The 25,350-nt window shown below is 42.4% G+C and overlaps 1 protein-coding gene across 3 annotated transcripts in view; it reads right to left on the reverse strand.

Annotated features, from left to right (window-relative positions):
- igsf9ba (immunoglobulin superfamily, member 9Ba) overlaps nt 1-25,350 on the reverse strand; it is a 50,210-nt gene that overhangs the window by 17,755 nt on the left and 7,105 nt on the right. For all 3 annotated transcript variants that reach the window (XM_052077440.1, XM_052077439.1, XM_052077441.1), the window contains exons 2-12: nt 20,213-20,410; nt 16,342-16,488; nt 10,459-10,610; nt 7,873-7,990; nt 6,639-6,780; nt 6,143-6,288; nt 4,301-4,584; nt 4,088-4,207; nt 2,546-2,696; nt 1,646-1,769; nt 215-390 (exon numbers count right to left, since the gene is read on the reverse strand). In XM_052077440.1, coding sequence (XP_051933400.1) covers nt 215-390; nt 1,646-1,769; nt 2,546-2,696; nt 4,088-4,207; nt 4,301-4,584; nt 6,143-6,288; nt 6,639-6,780; nt 7,873-7,990; nt 10,459-10,610; nt 16,342-16,488; nt 20,213-20,410 — 1,758 coding nt within the window. The remainder of the gene's footprint in view (nt 1-214; nt 391-1,645; nt 1,770-2,545; nt 2,697-4,087; nt 4,208-4,300; nt 4,585-6,142; nt 6,289-6,638; nt 6,781-7,872; nt 7,991-10,458; nt 10,611-16,341; nt 16,489-20,212; nt 20,411-25,350) is intronic.

A 25,350-nucleotide genomic window follows, 5' to 3' on the forward strand; every position in this document is an offset into this window, starting at 1 on the left:
TGAAAGAAACGAATCATGAATAGAATGAACCCTGTCAATTGTGTGCTGCATTCAATGGTCACTGTCATTGTCATAACTGTTTCCATGATGTCAAATTGAAACTACACTAGAGGGCAGTATATCACATCAAGCCTTTACAATCCAGTAATAAACATACAGTACAAAGTGTGTATGCCAACGTTTAGTGTTGATGGCCAGGGAAGCCAAAGCCCACCTGCAGTGTTGACTGTCACAACTTCGCTGAATGGACCTGTGCCCAGCTTGTTCTGTGCCAGCACACTGAACTGGTACTCTGTCCCAGGCTCCAGCCCTGGCACCAGCAACCACGTCTGAGCACCAGAAACCGGCATGGAATGCCAGTCGTGTGGACCATAGTCCACTCTCTTTGACCTGCGCACAGCATAGTGAAATGGGAGTCAGGCGTTTTCTGTCAGTGGAACGATTAAGATTTTAATTCACATACAATAGTTTGTCAGTTGTTTGTTATTACAAGTAATGCTTGTTTAAAAAAAAACAATTATTAATTTTTTGTTTTACTGGCAAGAAGTAACGGTGAAAAGTTGGACTGTGCACACAAGTGACCTACTTACAACGATCCACCTGGGAAATAAGGTCACTAACAAAGGGGAATCAATATTATATTCACCTGATTATAACTCCTTTTTCCTCTAGCACTGTAATGGGAAAACTAACTGAACCCCGAGAGTCGTGTCAAGTTATTTTTGCGCCGTTATCGTTTATTGTTGTGATATCAATAGCATCATGTTTGGCAGTATAAAATATTACATCACTTTTCCTGAAATGATAACACACATATCTATGGTGCTCCAGAAGAATAAACACCTTCTTCAAAACGGTTGCCTGGCTTTTGCCAACAGTCAGGAAAAAAAAATGGCAGTGACCGAATCCCGCCCTAATTAACTGGGTGTGTCATCTGATTAAAACATGAACCCATCTTTCAAATAAAGACCTCCCTTTTCCCCATCAACAGATGTTGTGCCCCACTTAATTGCTGGGTATGTAATCCACTTAAGGAAAATAAACACCTTCCTCAAGGTAACGCCTCCCTTTTCTCGTCAAGGAAAAAAAATAGGTGGCAACTGAGTCTCATATGTAGTAAGTATGTCTCATATGTAGTAAACGTGTTCCCTACCTCAATTAATTGCTGGGTGTATTATCTATCAAAAAATAAACACCTCCCTCAAATAAACACCTCCCTTATTCCATGAAAAAAAATAAGTCTTATCGCCTGTTATAAAACAAGCTCTCGGCCACAATTAATTTGTGTTATCTTCTGAAGAAAAATAAACACCTCCCTCAAATAAACATCTCCCCTTTTCCACCAAGAAAAATAAGTGGTGACCGAGTTTTGTCATATGTTGTAAACAAGTTCCCCGCCACAATGAATTCATGTTATCTACTTAAAAATGAATGCCTCATTCACAGTATATGTAATTATCTCAGTTCAAAAATGCCCACACACAGACATGAAAGATTCAAGCCCGTTTTCACTAAATGTTGTCAATCAACAAAGCAACACACAAACACAATCTCAGCAAGTGACTAACAAAACACACTGGACCACTATATGCATCTGTACGGTATTCCACACACAATTTTCCAGAAGTTGACGAGGAGCACTCACACTGGACCGTACCACACGGAAAAACTCTGCTCGAAGCCGCCGTCATAGCCCGCTTCCCAGGACACATTAGCGGAGGTGGTCGAGGGCACAACGTGGATGTTGCTGGGGGCGTGTGGGCTGGTGCCTGAGTGGTTTACACGCACGCACACACGTATGCACAATTACACCACACAAGGAAAAGAGACAAGACCTACATTTTACTCATCAGTCGAGTGAATCGGTATATTTGTAGTTTTTGTTGTCATTTCAGAAACACATTCATCATTTGAGTTCAAAGTTGTGGAAATGTACTATAAATTAAGGAGAATAAAGTCCAAATCTGACAAGAATTATTGTCTATATGTTTTGAGAATCCCCAAAAAGCTTAAAACATTACAGTCTGACAAATGCATTATTTGTAAAATGAAGGAAATGTGCGTACATATATATATATACACACACACACACACACACACACACACAACTGTAGACTCTCAGAAGATATTTCAAGGCAAAGTCACAGTGATTAGACCTCCACCAATTTTGACTCTTCTGTGTGATGTGTGACGCTGTGAATTTAGAGTTTGCAGTAGACGTCCTTGCTTCACTCACTGGATACACAAAAGCTGCGCCGGGCTGTGGTTACAGAATAAGCCTTACATGAGCCACATAAAGCTATTAGAGAGTAGACGAAATTAAATTTTAATGACGCCGACGGCCAAATTGGGTAGAAGCGAAAAGATGAAGAGATGTGGATTGCCCGCTGCTTTGTGGGAATCACACAAAGGACATATGGCCAAGAGCCATGACAATCAACGTCAAGACATGACAATGAGGAGCGTGTGCTGTGTGTGTGTGTGTGTGTGTGTGTGTGTGTGTGTGTGTGTGTGAGTGTAGGTTTGTGTGTGTGTCTAATGGTACCAATGACCAGGATCCTGGTACTGGCAGTGATGCTCGTGACCACGTTGGTAGCGACACACTCCCACTCGCCGTGATCCTCCTTGCTGAGCGACAAGAACTGTAAGCTGCCGCTAAGGAGGATGTTGTGCTTACTCCGGCTCGGCTTCCCAACCTGAACACAGATTTTGAAGTAACATTTGACAAGCACATACACAAATATGAACGATGTCAGCGATACAGTGGAAAAGCATCGGGGGGGAAAAAGGGTTGCAGAATTACGCAGACAACATCCAAATTTTCTGAAAAAATAAAGTGCTATTACAGGTGGGAAAACATTCCGTATTTTACAAGAAAAAAAATATTATGAGAATGAAGTTAACTCTTATGCTGAGGAAAGTTTTGATGTTTTATGTTTCAATACAAACACGACTTATGCACTGTGAGGCAGACATGATAACCTGTCGACCTCCTTGTTGGCCATTACATTTTGTTGGATAAAAAAAAACAGACATTGTATTTTATTGGAACCAATAAAAAAGAAAAAAAGTTAATAACTAATTTACAAGGATTGAGTCTGAATTTTACAAGAAAAAAAATATTTTATTGGATATAAGAATAAAGTAAATGCTAGAAGAAAAATGTCAACATTTGCAGAATGCAGTCATAACAGGCAACATAATATGTGAAAATGTTTTTATGAGAATAATGTGAGATTAAAGTAAAAAACATAATGATCAAAGTAGTAAAACTGTCAAAAAAGGTCATATTTTAAAATACAGTTTATTTTAAAATACAGTTGTAATTCTATAATAGTAGTTCTGAACCTGGGTTCGATCGAACCCCAGGGTTTCGCTGAATTGGTCTCGGGTTCGACGGAGCCTCTGCCCTGGAGTTTAAGACACACCCGACTCAACATGCCGATTAGTTATGACACGCCCACTTGGCCATCACTGGCTGCAGATGATCACATTGCCTTGCTTGTCCAATCAGTGCTGCGGGAAATTTAGTTCGCTCAGTCGTCAACGTGTGACTCGTCGTGTGATGTTTTTTTGGAATGTTTTAATACATACTAACTATGTCAGTAGAAAAAAAATAACGTGGTTGGACGAATATGTACCACATGGATTCACATGGATCACGGAACGTGATGGGACTCAGCGTCCTATTTGCATGACTGGTCATGCCAAGTTGAGCAACTCTAGTTTCACACCGGCAACATTTGAAGGAACGCTTCTTGAATTTTTATTTTTCAGTAACGAAGGGTTCGATGAATGTGCATATGAACTGGTTGGGTTCGGTACCTCTAATAATGTGCAGAACCACTGTTCTATAACAATACCGTCATAGTTTTCCAGTGCTGGATTCGTAAGATTCATCGTGCTGGTACGACCATTTTTAAAGAAAAATACGGCAATAGGAAAATAGCGTCAACATTTACATGGAAAAAGTTTTCATTTTACAATATATAAGAGACGAGAATAAAGTCCAAGTATACAAGAATAAACCTGCCATTTTAGTCAAACTAAATCTTACGAGTCCCAATAAATGTCATTTTCATCTCACCTTTCTCCAAGTGATGCTGGGAATATCAGGGTCTCCAGAAGCAGCACAGGGGATTACTAACTCTCTACCGGCCTCCTGTCGGTACTCCCCCCCGGGCCTCACATTAAAGTAAGGGGGATCCTTCATGTCGACACAAAAAAGCGGGGTGTCAGTATGGGCAAAAGATTCTTCATAGGGAGCGCACAGAGGCGGATCTGTGTCGCTGTGTCGTACCTTTAGCACCAGAGTGGCAGGGGGGGACATGCCCATGGTACCCAGGGCGTTGTAAGGCACACAGGTGTAGGTGCCCAGGGAGTCTTCTGTGGCCTCGGCTACCCGAATGCTCCCATCTAGCGTCAGGCTCCAACCGGGGTACTTCTCCACCCGCAGAGGGTAGCCGTCCTTCTCCCACTTGACCGACGTCACGGGCGGGTTGGCGTCGGCCGGGCAGCGGATGGTGCCTGGCAGTTTGCGGGGGACGTAGATGACCGGCGGCATGTTGATCACTCGGGCCGGGTCTGGTGAAAAAGGGCGCCGTTTGAAGAGAAGAAAGTGGACAATTTCAATTGTTTTTAAGAAAATACATTTTTGTAAAGTTACAAAGAAATGTTAATTTTTTTTTTATAAGAAAAGTCACAATTGTTTGAGGAGATAAAAAAGTCATTCACAGAAAATAAAGTTGTAATTTTATTAGAAACAAGGCAATTTTTTTTAAAGAAAAGAATGTCACAACAATATTCTGAAGAATAAAGACCCAAAGACCCAATTTAAGAGAATACACTTGTTATTTTACAAGAAACTTGAAATTTTATGGTAATGATGAAAAATGTTCCTAATTAAAAAAATTGCAGAAAAGAGAACAGCAGTATTTTTTTTTTGGAAGGGCAAATTGTGAATTTAACTGAAATAATTTATTTTGGCCAGTTTTTCCAGACAAGTGTTACACAAAATGGATGCATGGATGCCTCCGACTTCTGCTTGAATGCAATGTTAAGTATTAAAGTTTGACATTGAAACATGCTGTACAGTTGATAAAGATTATCTGGAACAAATAATTACAAAAATGGTTCTCAATTGTGAATTTTACTTAGGGAAATCAAGCAAATTGTAGCTGGACTGGCGTCACAGAGGGCCGTCGTTAGCATTCCGCATTTTGGGCACCCGTGGCTGCAACACCGTCAATTCCCCTTCTGCCGTGCGATCCCACGTAACTTCGCACGGTAATCAATGACTAGCGGGAGGGGAACGGGGAGCCAATTAACTCCGTGCACAATAGCTGATGTTGAAGGCAGCCTGGGAAGGGCCTCGATCGTCTGTCTGGGAATTTGGCTGTCTTTATCTTTAGCCACGGAAATGCAGACAGACACAGCATGTAATGAAGATGGCTTCCTCATGAAATCAAAATGGCTACCTCATGAAAACGAAGATGAGATAACTGTCATGAAATAGAAGATCACCACATCATGAAATGAAGGTGGCTACATTATGAAATAAAGACGGCAACCTAAAGATAGTACATCACAAAATCATTACGGCTACCTCAAGAAACAAAGATGGCTACATGACGGAATGATAGTGGCTACTACCTCATGAAATGACGATGATGTCATGAAATAAAGATGGCTGCATCTTAAAATGACGATGACTACCTCATAAAATAAATATGGCCACCTCACAAAATAAAAATGCCTACACTATGAAATGAAGATACATCAAGGACTAAAGATGCAAATCCTTTAAATGTAGATGGCTATGTTGTGACATGACAATGATTATCTCATGAAATGAAGATGAAAATACCATGAAATGATCATAGATACTTGAAGAAATGAAAATACTCCCTCATGAAATGAAGACGCTACATGATGAAATGCCAAATGTCAAAGTCATGAAATGAAGATGGCTACATCATGAAAGAATGTTATGTGATCTTCAAACTGGGTGCATTAGTGAGAAATAATAAAAATGGCCTCCATTTTGACCCCTGACCCTCTCCATCCAACACCCTCCACCCAACCAGTGTCCATCCAAAACCCCCACCCAACCATCACCAACAGTTGCCACGGCAACACTCACACTGAACGGTCAGGTAGGCTGACGCCGAAGGCGAGATGCCCAGGCTGTTGCTCGGGCTGCACGTGTATTTTCCCGCGTCCTCGGGCTTGACCCGGAAGATGATGAGGGTGCCGTCAATGAGGATGCGCACTCGCAGCTTCAGGTCACTACATAAGGGACACGCATGTTGTCATTCGCTCACACGTGTGTAACATTCAAAGTTACAAGAAGAGGCCATAAAAGAGCAGCACGGTCAATCAGTTGAGCATGACATCCGACACAATTGACATGACGCAATGAGTAAACACAACCAAATAAGTTATAATTCCTTTTAAGTGCTGCACAAGGGAAGAACTTACATTGGCAATTTAAACGACTCAAAATGGATGCCTTATGATGAGGCAATTGACGGATGAGAGTTCTCCCAGCCAATCAGCAGAAAGAAACATTCTGATAATAATGACACTGCAAGACTGATCTTTACAGGTATGATAATAATGTCATATTTCAACTTTACTTCTTAAAGTAGACGTTATCCTCCTCCCAGAACCAGGTGTAGGTCAGGTTGCCAGGATATGCTTCGGCTTGGCAGGTGAACAATGCATTCTGGGATATGTTGACAGTGACATTTTCTGGTGGGGAGACGATGAACGGTGGCCCTGAAACACAATGTGGTGTTATGTTTAGTCAGCATGTGACCCACAATCTGTGGGTGATTTTCAAGCCAGCCAGAGGATTTCAAATGACGGATTAATCGGTCCAGCCCATGTCATAACTATCACTACTGCATTATCGATGCTAATGTCGTTCGCCTGTCTATTGCATATTATATGATTTGTTTGCGGATTTTCTTTAGACAAAGTTGGGGTTTGGTTCAACACACTTCAAAGTAAACTGAAAGTAGCAGTGGAATTAACAAGCTTGAAGCAAGCACATGTGGCCTCATTTTAAAAATCTTTCTGCATTTTGGGAAGGGGGGGTTAAACTTGATTGTGGTTATCTTTACACTTAAACAACAGTTAAAAACATTCAACCTGTTTTTCGACATGTATAAATTCTACTCCAAATCACTAGAGCGATGACACAACACAGTGAGGCAGGCCCGGTCGCTGTTGAGCTACCGCGTGCTTCTCATTGTAACCTTCTCAACCTCCTCGAGAACTCTCTCACTCTTCGTCTCCATAAAATTAAATAAATAAATACATAAAGGCAGAAGCCATGAAAGGTAAGATGTCTTTTTGTCAGCGAGCCCAGATATAAAAAGCCTGCTGCTTATTTCCAGCTTTGCACATAAAAGTGGACAACTGAAAGTCACAGCGAGACACAATCGGAAGAAAATTGAGACTGGCAGATCAATTAAAGTGAGCATGCATGTCACATTTGGCCCCAGGTGCATGCGCCAAATCTCGACTTTTCCATATCATTTTTTTTCCCAATCCGCTCTATCCTCACAAGGGTTGCGGGGGGTCCTGGAGCCTATCCCAGCTGTTTTTGGGCAGCAGGGGGAGGACACCCTGAACCGGTTTCCAGCCAATCGAAGGGCACACAGAGACGAACATCCATCCGCACTCATGCTCACACTTACACCGAGAGACAATTTTAGAGTGTTCCATTCACCTGCTGCGCATGTTTTTGGAATGTGGGAGGAAACCTGTGTTTTTGGAGAAAACCCACGCAGGCACAGGGAGAACATGCAAACTTTTTCTTGGCCGCAAACACTACTTTCTAAGAGGGTCTCAACATACTCGTACCTTGCACCAGAAGACGGGTAGTGTGCAGAACCTTCCCCTGGTCGCTGTAGGCTCTGCACGTGTATGCCCCCCTGTCATCGCGGGTGATGCCGAGGATGGTCAGGCTTCCGTCGTGCACCTGACAAATAAATAAATAGAAAACAAACTGAAATATATGAAGATTGTATGAATATGCATGTAGTAAGCGGTAATGTGCTGCCTCGTGGTTCAGTGAGAACAGATAAAGCACAGGTGTCAAACTCAAGGCCCTGGAGACAGATCTGGCCCGCCACATCGTTAAAATGTGGCCCGGGATAAAGAAACACTTGAGAATCTACCTACCACTGCCCCTCGCCCCCTTAACCTCACAACCTTCCTCGATAAATTATGCAACAGGTTGTGAGGATGCGTCCATTCAGGTCACACACAGCTGTTGTCAGTACATTATGCAGCCGAGGGAGAAAAGAGCTAACTGCGTGGAAATGGCCCAAGAGACACCAAATATTTTTCGTCTGACATGCTGTAAGCGACTGCACGGTCGCATGATTAAATAACACGTCGCATTCGCCGCGCTGTGTGTGCATGACAGGCTGGGAGTCAAAGTGTGAAGCAAACAGTGGAAAGCTGTGAAGTAAATCTTTCCCGAGGCGTGGGAAACAATTTATGATGACTTTGAAAAAAGATATGAAACTTGAGAGACCTTACCAGGGTTTGCATCCACCTCAAAGTCATAAGGCATATTTTTCTCCATATTATTCAATTTCCATCCATCCATTCATCCATTTATCTTCTGATCAGTTTTATCCTCAAGGGCCATGGGGTTGATTCCATTTATCATCCATTTTTTAATGTTTTGTCATTAGGGGATCAGACGTTTATTTGAAGGAGCTATCTATTTGCAGGCAGACGTTTATTCAGTCAACTCTCGAGAGTGCCAGGCATTTCTTTGAAGGAGGCATGTATTTAGGTAAAGGCATTTATAGACTCATCTGTAGTCTTCCAGGCATTTGTTTGAATGAGGTGTTACTTGTGAAAATCATTTATGAACCACAAAGAGTACTAATCATTTACACACGTGAAGGCGTTATTGTTTGTTGTTTACTGACTCACCTGCAGAAAACCAGGCATTTCTTTGACAGGGGCGTTATTTGGGGAGAGGTGTTTATTTACTCATCTGCAGGGAGTACCAGGGATTTATTTGACAGCAACATTATTTTGAGTCAGGTGGTTATTTACTCAACTGCAGACAGTTCCAGGCATTTATTGAGAGAGGTGTTGGGGGAATAGAATTAGGTTACGCAAAGGTGTTTGTTTTGAGGAAGTGTTACTTGGGGAGAGGCGTTTATTCCCTTTGCTGCAGAGAGTACCAGGTGTTTCTTTGAAGAAGGTGTTATCTGAAGAGTGGTGTTGATTTACTCAGATGCAGAAAGTACCAGGTATTTAACTCATTCAGTACCAGCCAATTCTGGACCAAGTCTGAAAAGACGTTTAAAAACGTCTTTGGGAGTGAATGAGTTAAAGGAAATGTTATGGGGAGAGGTGTTGATTTGCTCAGCTGCAGGAAGTACAACAGTTTTGTTTGAAGGATCCATTTGAGAAGAGGTGTTTGTTTACGCAACTGCAGAAAATAACAGGTGTTTATTTAAAGAAGGCATAAATTGGGGAGAGACATTTATTTGCACAGGAGCAAGGTAACATGTGTTTTTGGGAGTTTTTTACATTTTATATGTGGATGGAACAACCACTGGCTGAAAGTGCGACACTCCTGTTTCCATGCCAGTGTAATGTCGTATTCAGCAGTTGCAGAACATTTCTTTCTTTTTTCATTGATTTCTTTCAACAGTTAACTAGTTGAGAGTGACTCAACAGCATGAAGCACTCGAATCAATTGTCGCATGCGTAGGTATAATATAGGCATTTTGGAATGGATTTGAAGTGGAAAGCGTCATTATGCTGCCTGTGTATGTGTGAAGGCAACACATCAGTTTTCAGATCAAGCTACAAATCACTTGCAGGACAGCTACAAGCTCACCTAACATGTATGCTGTTTTGTTCAACAGCTTCATTGTATGGACTCTTTTCCCTGCGCACATAAATAAAGCAATAAAGTTAAGTAAAGCATCATGACGACCAACACCCCCCCCCCCCCACCCCCACATCTCCAGCCCCTGTCTGACACATTCCTGCATTTCTCTGGCAAGTCTCTATGGAAGCGAGAGCCTGCTGGTGAGCAAACACGCCAGAAAACGCACGCACACACACTTGAACAATCATCTTTGCATGTGTTTCCCAAGAAGAAAAACATCAGAGGACAGCAGATATGCAATCCGCTTATTTCTGGATTTTTAATTACCGGTATGTTATCTCAAATGAAGACCAATATAATATGAATTCCTCACTAGAGCATACTTATTGTATAACTAAAGGAAACAAAGTACCGGTACAAAATAAAACTACATAAAAATTTAAATTAAAAAATACATATGGGCGAATATAAAAACACAATGAAATAAAAAATAAAATACACAAATACAATACGAGCTTCTGTCATAGTACAGATTCATACATCTGACCTGCAGCCATGGTGCATTTTTTTTTTCCTCTTACCGAATATTTAGCGTTGGTGACAAGCTCTTCCCCCTCCCGTAGCCAGCTGATTATAGGTTTGGGGTTTCCCTGGGCAAAGCAGCTGAGCAGGATGCTGCCACCTTCCTTTGCCTCCACATACTGCGGCGGCGTCGATGTAAAAGTTGGCGGTGCTGCCGGGAAACAAAAAGCAGACTAAAGTTACTCAAATCTGTTAACAGCAAAGCATTAGCTCTCAAATTACAGATATACACTGCCAAAGTTGGTCAGATCGAAACGCACACACGACTTGGGCAGATTTATTCAAAGGTGGTCTCCAGTATTTGGAGGGGGCGGGGGGTCGTTTCACTGACTCAACTGCAGATAATTAGTGACACAACTGACAAAAGAATTACCGGTAACTAAATTTGGCTTTCGGTGAAATTTCCAGCAGTTCTATGATGTACGTGTATGAACAATAGCATATATGAACCTGGGGAAAAAAAAGGAGAGTGAAGTGTTTATTTTTCTTAAGTGCATGGCGTAGACATACTGTAACTGGCATATTGTGAAGTTTGCATTTTTCGCAGGTGTCTATTTGGGGAGATCCATTCAACTAAGCTGCAGAGAATAACAGACGTTTATTTGAGTGGATGTTATTTGAGGAGAGGCATTTATTTGTATATCGTCAGCTGCAGAGAGTACCATGTGTTTAATTGAAAGTGTCTGTTTGGGAAAAGGCGATTATTTACTCTACTGCAGTTTAAACTTTAAACTAAAAGCTTCATGTTTAGAGGGATGGCTTTGATAACTGACAAACAAAAAAGGCCTCCCCTAAACACCACACTCCTTTAAAATTCAAAAAGAGCCTCTCGGTGATGTCCTCGCATTACCCCCGATGCTCCTAAGATACACCGGCAGCCACTGAGAACCTCGTCACAAGCAACCCGGGGGGGCAATAAACCTTCCTTCGATTTTGTTCTTCTCCTTTTCAGTAGACTGGTGATAAATAGGGTCAGGGTGCTCATTTTAAAGAGAGATTTCAAGTGGGCCACTTAATTGCTGCCGGGAAAGTTGCTACGCGGCACCATTCCAACTTTAAACGCTGTCTATATCTCCAGTTTGCTCCCTAATAAACTCACGTTGGGTATACAGATATACAAGGGCTGATCTGACGTGGCCAACCCCACATAAGATCCACACACACAGGAGCTGTTGATCTACATAATTATTACATAACCACAGCGAATGTTGTTCTATTGCTACTCTGAATTCTAACCCCAATTCCGTTGCCTCCTGTGAGAATGAGCACGGTGTGAGAGCAAACAAGCGGCACACAAAGCGCGGCGGCAGTGGGTACATCGGTCAACTTGGGACTTCATTGTCAGGTACAGTGAAAAACTGCAGATACTCTGCTAAAAAAATACACCTAGCGTCACGATGTTGTCCTACTTGCAGCAGCCCACCCATTATCCATTATATTCATTAAAGAGGTCTGCGTCCCATTGTTGAGCTCAGTTGGAGGCACGCATCCCTGCCTAAACAAACGTGTTCTTTTTAGGATCGCTCACCCTTGAGTGGTGACCACCAACCAGTACAGCAAAAACATTTAGACATTGAGTAGTCACTGTCATATTTTATTTATCCTCTGAAAGGAACTCAGACGTCGTGACTTGGGGGTGTACATGTCTAGCGAAGTGGGGGGCAATGTGCTGTCCCGATGTGTTGACCCAACCAAGTGAACAAGTATTCTCCAGTACATTGATGTAGATATTTTTTTTATGTTATTGATTTCTTAATAATATAGTTTCATAAAGTACAATATTGTAGGGCACTATTTATCTCATTAAAACACATGGCATTTTCTGTAAGGGGCTGGAACAGATTAATTATTTTTCTATTCGTTTCAATGGGGAAAGGTGATTTGCGATATATTGGATTTAAGCTTCATGCATGATCACAGAAGGAAATTAACATGTAAGTCAAGGTACCTCTGCATTAATGATTCCCATGGTTGATCAAATAAATTCATTCCACTCCTAATAAGGATATGCTAATAAGCCTGCATCTTGCCCATTAGGATCAAAATGGCAGTCAATGCCCATGACACAGTTTTTTTTCTTTCTGATGTTGAGTGCTGTCTTGATGTCTGCAAAGCTGAGTGATGCGTGAAAAGCACAGTGAAGGGAAGCACCAGGCAGACTAGACAGGAGGAAGACGAAGAGGAAGAGGCGGAGGGAGGCAGACCGGAGGGAGACTGCCCTCACTGTCCTTTTTCGGGCACAAGGCCTCGCCATCTGACACCTGCCACTGAGTGGGCACTAATGTGCCGTCCGCTTGGCAGGAAGCGAAGGCCACCGAACAGGAACTCCAAAGGAGGTGCACGTGCACGTGTACGTGTGTGTGTGTGTGTAAACAGGCAAAAAAAGCAAACGGCTATGCACACGAGGACAGCACCTGCTTGCCTAACATCACTTCCACTCGCCACTTGTTTGATGTGCGCACTCTGAATCGACACTAGCATTGTAATATTTTCTTTCAGGGGTCTTCAGAGCGAACCCAACTGGACTTGTAGTGCTTTGAGGCAATGCCATGGCATTGCTGCTGCCCTGTTGCCTTTCTAATGGCAGTCGTATGCCAAGAGTTCGGACTGAGAAAAGGAGACTGAATAAAATTGACGAATCAATTCTCGAGAAAATTAACAATCATTTCATCATTTTGTTATATAACATTTAGAGTAGATGGCAGAAAATACTCAGTGTTATTAAACAATGTATTTTTTGGGGGGGTCCAAAAAGGGACATTGTCAATCCTGGGTTACATACAGTATACCCGGTGCACTAGGTTCAAGATTTGACCTAGCACCATAGGTAAAGACATACTCAATTTCTACGAGTACAGCAGTTTTCAACACTAGCGCTTTTTTCAGTGACACTAATCAACATTTTTTTCCCCTAAATGTTCTGATCAGAGTAAGATTTATGAATTAAGGGTTAGGTTCAGTATGGTGGAATTTTTTTTTTTCCTGAAATGTTATAGCTATAAATTTAAACACATGGTAAAACCTTTATCGTGTATCATAGGTCAAACTTCAAAAAAAGAAATGAAAACATTGAAAAGATTGATGTGTTATAAAAAAAATTTTTAAATCAGCATCAAAAATACGGACTCATAAATACAGTATCTGATTAAAATTGGCAGTTGACCGGTATAATATACTGAATACAATACATTAAAAAAATGCTCCTTTTGGCTTTATCAAGGCCATTTTTTAAACATACTGACCAACAACCATCCTCACTCACATTAAGACCTATGGCCAATTTAGAATCTTCAATGAGCTTAACATGATTTTGGAAAAACCCACCCAAGCATGGGGGAAATATGCAAAATCCACAAATCCGACCAAACTAGGGTCGACCTCAGTGTGGGTTCCTTTTGTCTTGCAACTCTGCTTTCACACACAAAGAACAATGAAAAACAATGACTTGTCAATGTTAGATTCCCAGCATCCACACAACGAAAAGTCTGTAGATGACATTATTACGGATATTATTAGTTGCTGTTGAAAGGCCTGACAAGAATGAAGATCTCTGAAACAGGATATTGAGCGTGAATACTGATGAGGCAAAGCGACAGAGGTGCAGTAGGCCCCTACAATAACAAGACATTCATAAAAGCTCGCAGGTGACGCCGGGCGCAACAGTCTGACCTATTCACTCCCCACGCGGGACCGAGGCTCACACAGAAACAGGCGCCATTCCTGTGAAGCATCCCGACGCCATAGAAAAAAAAAAACATCAGCGTGTTTTACTATGGCGTGATTATGCAGGGTTGTGGGCTTTATAAATGGTCCTCTGCGGCAGTGGTACCCAATCCCTGGGCCACGGACCGGTACTAGTCCATGGGTCATTTGGTACCGGGTCGCACAGAAAGAATAAATAACTCACATTACTTCCGTTTTATTAATTTCGGAATATGAAAGATGTTTTATTTTGAAAATGACTGGATTCTCTGGTACATCCGTCTATAGTATGTCACTCTTGACGCAGGCCAGGTGCGCTTCTCGGTCACGTGCTAGGTTAAAATGAAAACCACGAGCTAGCAAAATGAGTAAAAAGGGTCTTTGCAAAGTTTATTTTGGGAAGAGGAACAGGAGAAAGAAGAGGAGCCTACGACTTTCAAGAAAAATAAGGCTGCATTTAATAGACAGTATCATATACTTAAAATACAGATTGATCTCAACGAGAGATTCCCACGTACCAAGCCCACTCTGCATAGTATGCGGCGATAGTGAGTCGTATTTTTCATGCACTTTGTATTTGTGGTGTATCTTATTTTGAAGGCATGTTTAAACATTTCCATAGCGACCAGTGAGTGTTGCAGCCACATAGGACGTGACTCGTGTCATGATTCTTGTTGACATGTTTAGAAATTACCACAGTTTTCATGCATGGTGAAAATATTGTCCGACATTAAACCTGTCCGTAGGGGAAAAAAGGTTGGGGGGCCGCCACTCTACAGTACACTATTCCACATGCGACAACTTGTCATCATTATTCAATGGGGAGCTCTGCAAGCTTCTGTAAAACATATGCATAATCACATTTCACACACCAGAAATACACGTGTGAATGACACAGGCGGTTGATAGACCTGTGAAAGTATGTGTAAAATATGAACAACTTTCCGCACTTGAGTAAAAGTGCTGCATAGTGCAGTTATTTTCCCCACACATCACTTGGATAGCTCGCAGACGACGTCTCATAACTGCCTTAAACAAACCACAATCAATAACGGAAGCTTGCTCGAATTGGTCTCGGGAAAACGGACATCATCGGGATCTTTTGCACATTTTATAAAGACCGGATGCTTTTAAAAGGAGCAAAAATCAAATCAAAAGTGCAAAACATTTTTTTTTCAGATTGGATAGTCCATCTTCTGATTGGATCCCTTATTAGTATATAGCTTTTTTTAACTTGCAGATCATTTCCAAAATCCTGCTCATGTAAAGCCTTGTATTTGTAGTAGTAGTGGTAGAAGTATTCATTCTCATTGTAACATCCATCCAGCCATCCATCCATTTTCTGATCTGCTTATCCTCACAAGGGTCGTGGGGTGTGCTGTAGCCTATCCCAGCTATCTTTGAGCAGTAGGCAGGGGACACCCTGAATGTTTGCCAGCAAATCGCAGGGGACACAGACGAACAACCATCCGTGCCCACACTCACACCTAGGGACAAGTGTGAGTGTTCCATTTGCCTGTCATGGATGCTTTTGGAATGTGGGAGGAGGGCGGAAAACCCGGAGAACATGCAAACTCTACACAGAAAGGCCAGAGTCGTAATCGAACCCTGCAACTATGCATTGTGAGGCCGACATGCTAACCAGTCGACCACTGGGCCGGCCTCATTGTAATTGGGAAATGTAAAATATTTTATGAAACATTTTAGTATTGAAGTCTAAAAAAATGAGTGAACCACTGTTATATTCATACCCATGATTTAGATACCTCTCTCAACTTTAATGATAGCTGAGGAGGAGAATGTATTAAAATTTGCAGATTACCCCTAGCAAAGAAATAATTGTTGTTCGTCTCTGTGTGCCCTGCGATTGGCTGGCAACCGATTCAGGGTGTCCCCCACCTACTGCCCGGAGACAGCTGGGATAAGCTCCAGCACCCCCCGCGACCCTAGTGAGGATCAAGCGGTTAGGAAGATGAATGAATGAATGAATGATGAATGAATGAATGAATGAATGAATGAATGAATGAATGAATGAATGAATGAATGAATGAATGAACCGTCACGTATGTACGAAAAGAAGCGCAGTATGTAATGTTGATGTGGATGGTTAGTTTGTGCGTTACCAGCTAACACGAATGGCCCAGTGGAGAGAGTAGGCCGAATGATGCTGGAAGACTCACCGTTGACCGTGAGGTGCACCCAGCTGCCGTTGTGGAAGGTGTCGTACTGTTGCTCCAGCATCAGGACCCGGCACTCGTACCAGCCCTGGTCCTCCGAGCGCACCGGCTCGATCTGCAGGGAGGCCTTCCCATGCAGAGAGGCTCGACCTGCGGACGCATGGGAAACGCAAGGCAAAAGTTGTAAGGAAATCATACATGTTCATGGACTAGGTCATTGGCTATGTCACGGTTCACAGGGATGACTCTTGTGCAGTCAGGTGGGATCGATTGCTGCTTAGTGATTGTGGGTGATTAGAGACCAGTCCAGGGTTAGTCTGCCTTTCACCCACAGTTAGCTAGAAAAAGACTGACTGCCGGCAACCATTTAAGGGTGTAGTCTGCCTTTTGGCCACAGTCAGCAAGACCAGCCTGCGGATGACTACTGCCCAGTCAAGGGTGTAGTCTAGTTTTAGCACACAGTCATCGGAGTCCACACAGGCTTGTGACGGCCTCTGAAGTCTCAGCATAAAGTGCAAATAAGTTTATTTCCCAGCTCAAATAAGCATGATGTTGGCTAAATTGCTGGAAAACAGGGCAGCTGCTTCGCAGGTAATTCCTAGAGGCCACAATTTAAGCTGATTCAAAAGTATCCATCTCAAAGTCCGGCCTTCCATCTCAAAGAAGACATATGTTTCACAGTCTGTCACTCCCCCCCCCCACCCCCCCTTTCCTTCTTCACAGTTCAAGATAAATTGGAATTCAAACAGGAGCAAATCACAAGGGAAGAAGTTGAGGAATGTGAGGCTGCCCAAATCCACTGCCTCTCGGCTGTCTGTCTAGCAGCTTCGGGCCCGGTGCTTATGCGGAGGTCTTTGACAGCCCAACAGACTAAAACATTCGCTTCTGCCGGGCCTGAAAAGTGTCCTGAAATAGAGCATCTTTGCAAACTCTGATGTAGAATATATGATCCGTTTATTGTTCCTTGGAGTCGAGGCTGCCGATGTGCTTTTGCGGAATTATACTTCAAGTGACGCGCAGATGAGTTGACCGCAGGATCGCCGCCGTCACCTGGGTGGATTTTTTGTTGTTGTTGATGTTAACAGCAAATCGATGGAGTCACGGGGACGAGGGGAGCGCAGTGACTGCAGTCCTGCATGAAAAGAAAGGCTGTTTGTTTGAAAGAAGTCAGGTCTATTTTTGGGCTGGCCAATGAGGGCCGAATCAGGATGGGTAGTGTCTTTTGTCTTTTTTTTCTTTATGCATATGATGTCACAACTCTATCTGTGGCTTTACTTTTTTGAAGATCAAGTGAGTCGCAATGCATCTTGATCGTGATTTTAGGCCAGATAAACCAACATTTTGGGAGGCTTCACGTTCATCAAAACGTACCTCCAAAAATGAACTTAAATTGCAAAGAATGTGTTTTTGTCATTGCCTGTGGTTACTATGACACACAAAACTGAAAATTCAGCCCACAAAGCCAATTTTTGCGTTTGCATGTCTATCATGAGTAGACGCATAAACAAGTCTGAAGAACCCATGAAAAGACAGTCTGACATTTTAGTTTGACCGATGAGCCATTACTGCTCATTATTACATTGCTATGAATTAGGAATTTTTCCATTGCGAGACTAATAAAGGTTTTCTTATCTTATCATTAATGGCCAGGTTCCTAGTCATATGGGCCACTGTGTGAACATTTCCAAAGAAAAACAGGACAAATGATTTAAAAGAGGAATCATATGGAATCTAAACCCAGGACAAGAATCTTATCCTTAGATCAAGTGACCACAGAATACCGTTCACAGAGAAAAAGGAAAAATCACTTTAAAGTGGGCTCTTCCACATTCCCTTGTTTGTTTACGCAAATAATCGTCAGTCCTGCTTCAAAACATTATTTTGCATCTTCAGGCCATGACTTACCCTGCACACATCACTCCAAACGCCAGGGATCTGTTGTTGAAAGATATATGATCTTCTCACGCCAGCAGCTTGGCCCAGAGCCTGAGAATCAGACGCTAAAAATCTCACAAGCTGCGTGGCTGAATTATTGATGGAGTTTTTGCTTTGAGTTGGCACAAAAATAGATGTCGTTAAATGCTGTAATTTCCATATAGCCGCGGGAAAACCACACGCGGTAATGAAGGGGAGATAATATAGTCTGCGAGGGGGTATGCAAAGTCTATCGTTTAGCAAGAAGAGATCTTTTCATTATGGATGATTTGCATCCAAAGTTCGGTGACCTTGAGAATGTATACAGCTGATGAACACACAACATGTGGACTGCTTAAATGCCACAATTAAGTGGCTGTTTACATGCCTCGATATGTGTTGCTGTTTTGGTTAACAACTGAGTTCAAATGGTCGATGAATTGAGATAATTGCACTTGCTACTGTTGTTTTTCCTGACTGGAAAAGGGGACGGAAGTGCTTAATTTGAAAACCTAACCCTTCTAACCCTATTTCAAAAAACATAAACCTAGTATAAAAGCCTAATTAGAAGGCCTAACATAAAAACCCTAACCCTGGCTTATTTTCAAACCCCATTTTGAAACCTTAATTCTAGCTCCAAACCCTATTTTGAACCAAAACCTTGTTTTGAAACTCGAATACCAAACCCAATACTTGGCTTCCAATCCCATTTTGAAACCCCACTCATTGTTTTAACACCAACCTCGCTCATGTGATCAGGATAAAAATCGGCAACATTAAACCCCTACTTGAAACCTTAACCTTTGTTTGAACCCCAAATCTTGCTTCAAACACTAATTTGGAACCTTAACCCTTGTTTGAAACCTTAAATGTTCTTTACAGAGATGGTGGCGTTCATGTTGCTTTTCTTGCAGAGCCAACATGACGCGCTTTGAAGGGGCCTCTTTCCTCATTGCGCGAAACCAAGTCAACAATAACAATGACTCCCGTAGGATCCCCATTACACGAGAGGGAACCCCTTTAAAAACAAATAAACAAACAAATGAGAAATTGTTGTCAATGCGTCGTCATTTTCAAATTCAGGACTTGAACTGCAGTCATGCTGTGACTTTGACAATATATTAACAGCCCAGGGTGAGGTTTGTGGCGCGGTAAAGACGAACCAACGGGAGGGGATAAACGTGACCCCATTCTGACAGTTCGCCATCTTGTCTCTCTCTCTCTCTCTCACACACACACACACACACACACACGCACACACACACACACACACACACACACACACACACACACACACACAACATCAGAGGAAGCAATTTCCTGCTGCGTTGAAGGCAGTGTGCAGACATATTGACGAAATCAGCACAGGAGGATTTTTTTTAAGGTTATGAAGTGATTCATGCGGCATGTAATGCATCTCAAATAGACGCAGCTTTCACTTTCACTCAACCGCGCGAGTCATAGATCAATCACTCGGCGACACAGTCATTCATTTGTGTCACCGCTATTTCTGATAGGAGACTTTTGTGTGTGTATGTGTATGTGCGTGTGCGTGTGTGTGTGTGCGAAACCCTATTGTTTGAAATCTTCCCTCCAAAATATGAACTTTAAACTCTGACCTTCATTCAAAATCCCAACACAGGCTGGAAAGCCGTTGAACAAAAAGTTTATATCTTTACTTTGCTTGTAAATGCCGTCAAATCGATTCTTTGTAAATGAATTGAAAAGTTATCAATGTATGGTTTTTTTCTTAATTTCAATAAGTTACTTCTTGTTCTCACTGTTTTGCAAATGTCTTCAGTTGCTGTGCTTCCAAATGATTTCATTGTGTTGTGCTCTGGGTTGTGTAAAGCACATTCAGCTGCCTTGTGTCGGAAATAAAGTTGCCGTGTCTTCCCTTGTATTTGTCTTATGAAGCGTGTCGTGGCAAAGAATGGCTACTTCTGCTGTCTGTGCTCACCAGTGTACTCTGGGTCCACATGGGGAGGGTAGAAGCGGAAGTTGATGAAGAAAGGAATAGGCACTCCGAACTTGAACCACTCCACCACGTAGGGGGGCTGCTGGCCATCCAGGGGAGGGGACACGTCGCACCCCAGGATCACGCTCTCTCCAGCGCGCGCCGTCACAAACCGAGGCTCCTCTCTCACTCCGTGGACACCTGAGGATGTAATTAGGTGGTTCCATCAACAAATTGACTCCAATGCATTAAAACCTCATTCTCTTTATTGCGCACCGACAATAAAGACGCACAGAGTTTAGTGGACAGTGCCATACAGCTGCCGAAAGCTTCCATTGATCTGAGATGACTGCCACGGGGCCTGACCGCGGCCTACCTGTCTCAGCAAAACGTTCACTCCACGAATGGATTTTCTCCAGTTTGCCAGCCCCTCTGACCACACAATCAAGCACTGATATTTCACTCCCAAAGAACAAAATGGTAATTCATTAGCAGAATAATCCAACCCATCAATCTATTCATTTTGACGTAAAGGATTAAGTGGATTAAGTATGGTCATTACAGACACATGGGCGTTACAGACTGAATCACTCATTCTCACTGCAAACGTTGGCTACAAACACTATTTTAACACTCTAATCCAGACATGAAACCCTAGTTTGAAACCATGGCCTTGGTTTCAAACCTAACCCTTGTTTCCAACCCTAATTTAGTCTTGAAACCTTAATTTAAAAGATTAAACCTGGCTTCGAGCCTTCATTTTAAACCCTAACCTTGGTTTCTAACCTACCTGCAAAATGCTAACTCATTTGGGGACCCTGAACTACTCTTAAAACCATCATTTACAACCTTAACTCTTGTTTGAAACCATTTTTTTTCCCAAGATGGCGCCCGAGTAGGCAGCCTTCGGCAAGTGCTCTTCAAGGGCCTTGCTTTTTTGGTGTTTTTGTCTTTTGTTTTGTCACATGTTGTTTGTTGTTTCATCGTGTGGACCTGATATGGACTGTTTTCAGCACTTTTTGGCCACGACATTCGTCAAAGGAGAAGTATCTGTGCTTGGTGGTTGCGCCTTCTCGGCACCACGCCTGTACCAGCACAGACTTTGATTGGGAGGAATGTCGGCGCCATTGACTGTCGGTGCTGGACAGACCTGGGGCGCTTGTGTTTTTGCGCCTGTAATGGGCAGCATTTTTCACAACCCCGTTTTGTTCAGTGGCTATGTCGGCGCTGTTGGACAGTCGGCGTTGGTGCGGCTGGATGGATGGCTGCTGAAGTTGAGGATGAGGAGAGAGGAGCGTTGGCGCAGAGCGCCGATGCGCATTTGGAACCGTGAGTCGCCGCTTGGAATTGAAATGGATTTCCATGGGACAGGAGAAGTGAACCGATCTCTTTTTTCCTCAATGGATGCTACAGCTTCTTGTTGACTTTGAAACTTAGCTTGTAGCCGACGTGTGCACATTTTGAGCATGACGTCTCTGATCCACTGGTTAAAGGACACTTTGATTCTCTCCTCTTTCATCTCAAACTGCTTTAAACAACAAAGCGTGGGATAGAAAAGTGGTTCGGACTGCACGACTGTCCGTGTTTTGTTATGTGTTGTGTTTATTATTTTACTTTATGTTAACTGTTTTGTTAAGCGCTTTGTTACAGCTGCCGCTGTTGTGAAAGCGCTATATAAATCAGCATGTGTTGTATTGTATTGTATTGTATGGTGTAAAATGTATAATGAAAATGCAAGTTGCCCAACTTCAGAGGTAGAATAAGATGTGTAACAGGCAGTGGCGGTTGGGGGGGGGGGGGGGGGGGCAACGGGGGCCAATGCCCCTAAAGCACTGATTCTGGCCCCCCCTGTGCCCCCCCCCCCTCCGAGCGTAGATTACGCAGTCGCGCCGAGTCGCCGACACGAAAGGTGGAACCAAAGTGCGTGATTTAACATTCTCGTCGGACCCTTTAGTTCGGTGCACCACTTAAAAATGAGCGAGAAAATGAGAAGCAGTCCGCAGAGAAGGAAATTACCACGACGTGTGTGTGTGTGTGTGTGTGTGTGTGTGTGTGCTTAACTTTTTTAGTCTCCTTTTTATTTTAATTTTTATTTAACAGGATCAATATATAAGACATTGTCTTTTAAAATTTGGATAATTATATGCATGTAAAACATCTAGCTTCAGTGTATTTGCAATTTTTGTCCCAGGCAGGCTGGTACCATATCATCCCCTGGCTTGAATATTCTCAACAGATGGACACGGGGTATTGTTAAGCTTGCAGACATTTTAGCCTTCCTAATACGTTTTTTCTCATCACTGTAATGTTATGATTACAATTTTGAAGTTGTACAAAGTTTGAAGAAATAAAAAGTCAAATAAGATTTCGAATCCGTCTTTTTAGCCCTGGGTTGAATGTGCCCCCCCCCCCCCCCCCCACATCAAAACCCCTGGCCCCAGCCCGGCCCCCTCAGTGAAATTGATCCAGAACCGCCCCTGGTAACAGGCAGAATGGAAACTATGTGAAAAGGAATAGTGGAAAGAAATTGGAAAATGGTTACCAAAAACTGTCCTTAGGACAATGAGACTATACTACAATGACCTGCAGGATTGTTTTTGACAAATTGGAAACAAAGCCCAGATGTTTTCTCCACCTGCTTTCCACTACAAACCAAAGCTTGGACTCCATCTCTGAACGGCCATATGGATCACTTAGTGAGTGTGTTTATCATTTTAATCGGCATTATCCTGACAGAGTTAATCCACTTTGGCTGTTTCAGCCGGTGCAGATTCTGCTCTGAGAAAGATGAAGATTAAATCAAATTATATATTTTTTCAGACTCATATGATGGAATCTGCTTTGCTATTGTGCCTCTTGGCCAAAAGAGAGATATAAATAAAGCTACAGTGTATTACCACGTCCAAATATTCACCTAGTGAGTTACCAACACTTAATATCACTGTTAAATCTGTAAATCCCCAATTGTATTCTACCGACACTTATTTTAGCCCAAACATTTTAAAGATGACCCAATCCATAAAATCCATTTAAAAATCAACTCCTTGCACTTTTCATCCAAACAAAAACAGTTTTAGAGGCTGGGATTTTGGTAGCCATGAACAGAATACAATTCAATAACAGCAACAAGCTAGCAACGTTAGCTTAAAGTGCTCAGTTATCACAAGGAAGGATTTAAAAGTTGTCGGATGAAGGGAAAATGGACAAACAAACAGACACGTTTAGAAGCACTGAGTGGGACGTCGGTATTCCGTTCCAATGATGATAGCCAGCTAGCTAGTTTCCTTGTGTTGGGGTACATGAATCACTGGTGGCTGCAACTTTAATATCCTGTTTAACAAAATCCACGTGAGTGACACTTAAAGGTGGATGTATTTTACCATTTCTTAAACAACAGTATGCTTCCTTCTGTTGACTGCAATATATCATAGTCCAAAGTCTAAACTGCTGAAAGGCTTGGTAGATTCCCTTTTGAAATATATAGATGTACACAACAGTGCATGCTGATAAAAGCCGAACACACAAAAGTGGTGTCTTTTGAGGGCAGAGCATATTTGGCCCGGGTGGTTTTGAAATGCAAAGCAATGACATTAAACAGTTTTTTTTTAACCGTTGCTTCGAGTGACGGGCCAAAAGAGGCTTTTGAATTCATGGCCGTACCGACTTATTCAGATTTCCTCTGCAACTTCACTCTGGCCATATTTTTTGCATTCGCTAAGTAGAGTCACTTGACATCAAGCACAAACTCAAATCCACTACTGAATGAGAGGGGGGAGAAAAATAACAATCCATGGATTTCTGCAGCTGATATTCAGGAGAATTCTGGTTCCTGGCTTGACGTTATTTTTTGATCTTGTGAAGAGTTCCCAGGCTAATAATTGTGTAATCATAATTAGCATATGGCTAAAAGTAAAACTAATTACGAGCTTGAAATGACCAAATACGCTTGCCATTAACAGGACCAGCCATTTCTGCTGGCCTTGAGGCTCCTCTTCATCTACCAGGCTTTTTCAAAGGCCGAGTAATTTTACTTTATTTTTGTTTTAGTATTCAGTCAACTTGTTAAAATGTAGATAATTTTTAACTTAATGATACTTGAAATCTTACTCAAAACATGTAAAGGGCTGGAAATAGGTTAAACATAAACAAATGAATGAAACTTCTGTTCAAGGCCCATCAGAAGGCAGCTGTCCATAACAACATGCCAATCTTGTTGCTCAATCTGCTCAGAATGATGGCAGGGCACGTGAGATTAATACCACCGCAGATTTCAATTCGTTTTCAAATGCATGCAAACAGCACAAAAATCCTCCCACTGACTACTTCACTTAATACTCTCAGAAAGCACATTCTGGGCTACAATTGAGTCAACCAAAGCATGTTGTTAGACAGTAGATAAATGGTGAAACATTGACATTTTAAGTGGTGAAATTCACAATTTTAACAAAATATGAGACGAGGACAAAGCATGAAGTGGCTGGATGTTTATCATATGCTCACTGTCAATCCCGCCTCACTTTATAAAGCAGCACAAAGCTACAAAGGGGGATGATTGTCTACAAGCTTACTTTGAGGAGAATGTAACGGCACGTACAGTAGGATCCCTGGACCAAATGGCTGCAGAAAGCCTCTCAAGGGCGTGCAGCCACCGGACTGGATGGGCCACTGACAGAGAGGTAATTGAATGCCAGGCTGCATTGCTGAAGGTCACATCAGGGAATGTGTGTGTGTGTGAATGCATGAAGGGGCTAATAGCGTCGCAGAAAGCCTTGTGTTTGTGTATGTTACAATTCAACAAGACAGTGTTTAAAATAACTCTTGCGATATTATTTATAAGATGTATTCAGAAGGCTGCCTTTAACGTTTTTTACTCGGTAGGGATAGTGAAGCATGTGAGCGGCTTGAAAGTTTTTAGAAGTTTGCTGCGAGATGACCACGGCTGTCCACGACGTGTGTGCATCCCTCCAATAAAAGACGAGTTGATGCATATCCCGACAAATCCAAAGCCATTTTACGATTCAAATATATTTTTTTTGCTACACCCCTACTCTCCACAAAAGCGGCTATTTGTGTTTTTAAGGGGTGTTTTTTTTTCTGCTGATGGGATGTTGGAGAATGTGCTAGGCTTACAAATTCTGAGA

This window comes from Hippocampus zosterae, chromosome 10, assembly GCF_025434085.1.
Source record: "Hippocampus zosterae strain Florida chromosome 10, ASM2543408v3, whole genome shotgun sequence".
Classification (NCBI taxonomy): domain Eukaryota; kingdom Metazoa; phylum Chordata; class Actinopteri; order Syngnathiformes; family Syngnathidae; genus Hippocampus; species Hippocampus zosterae.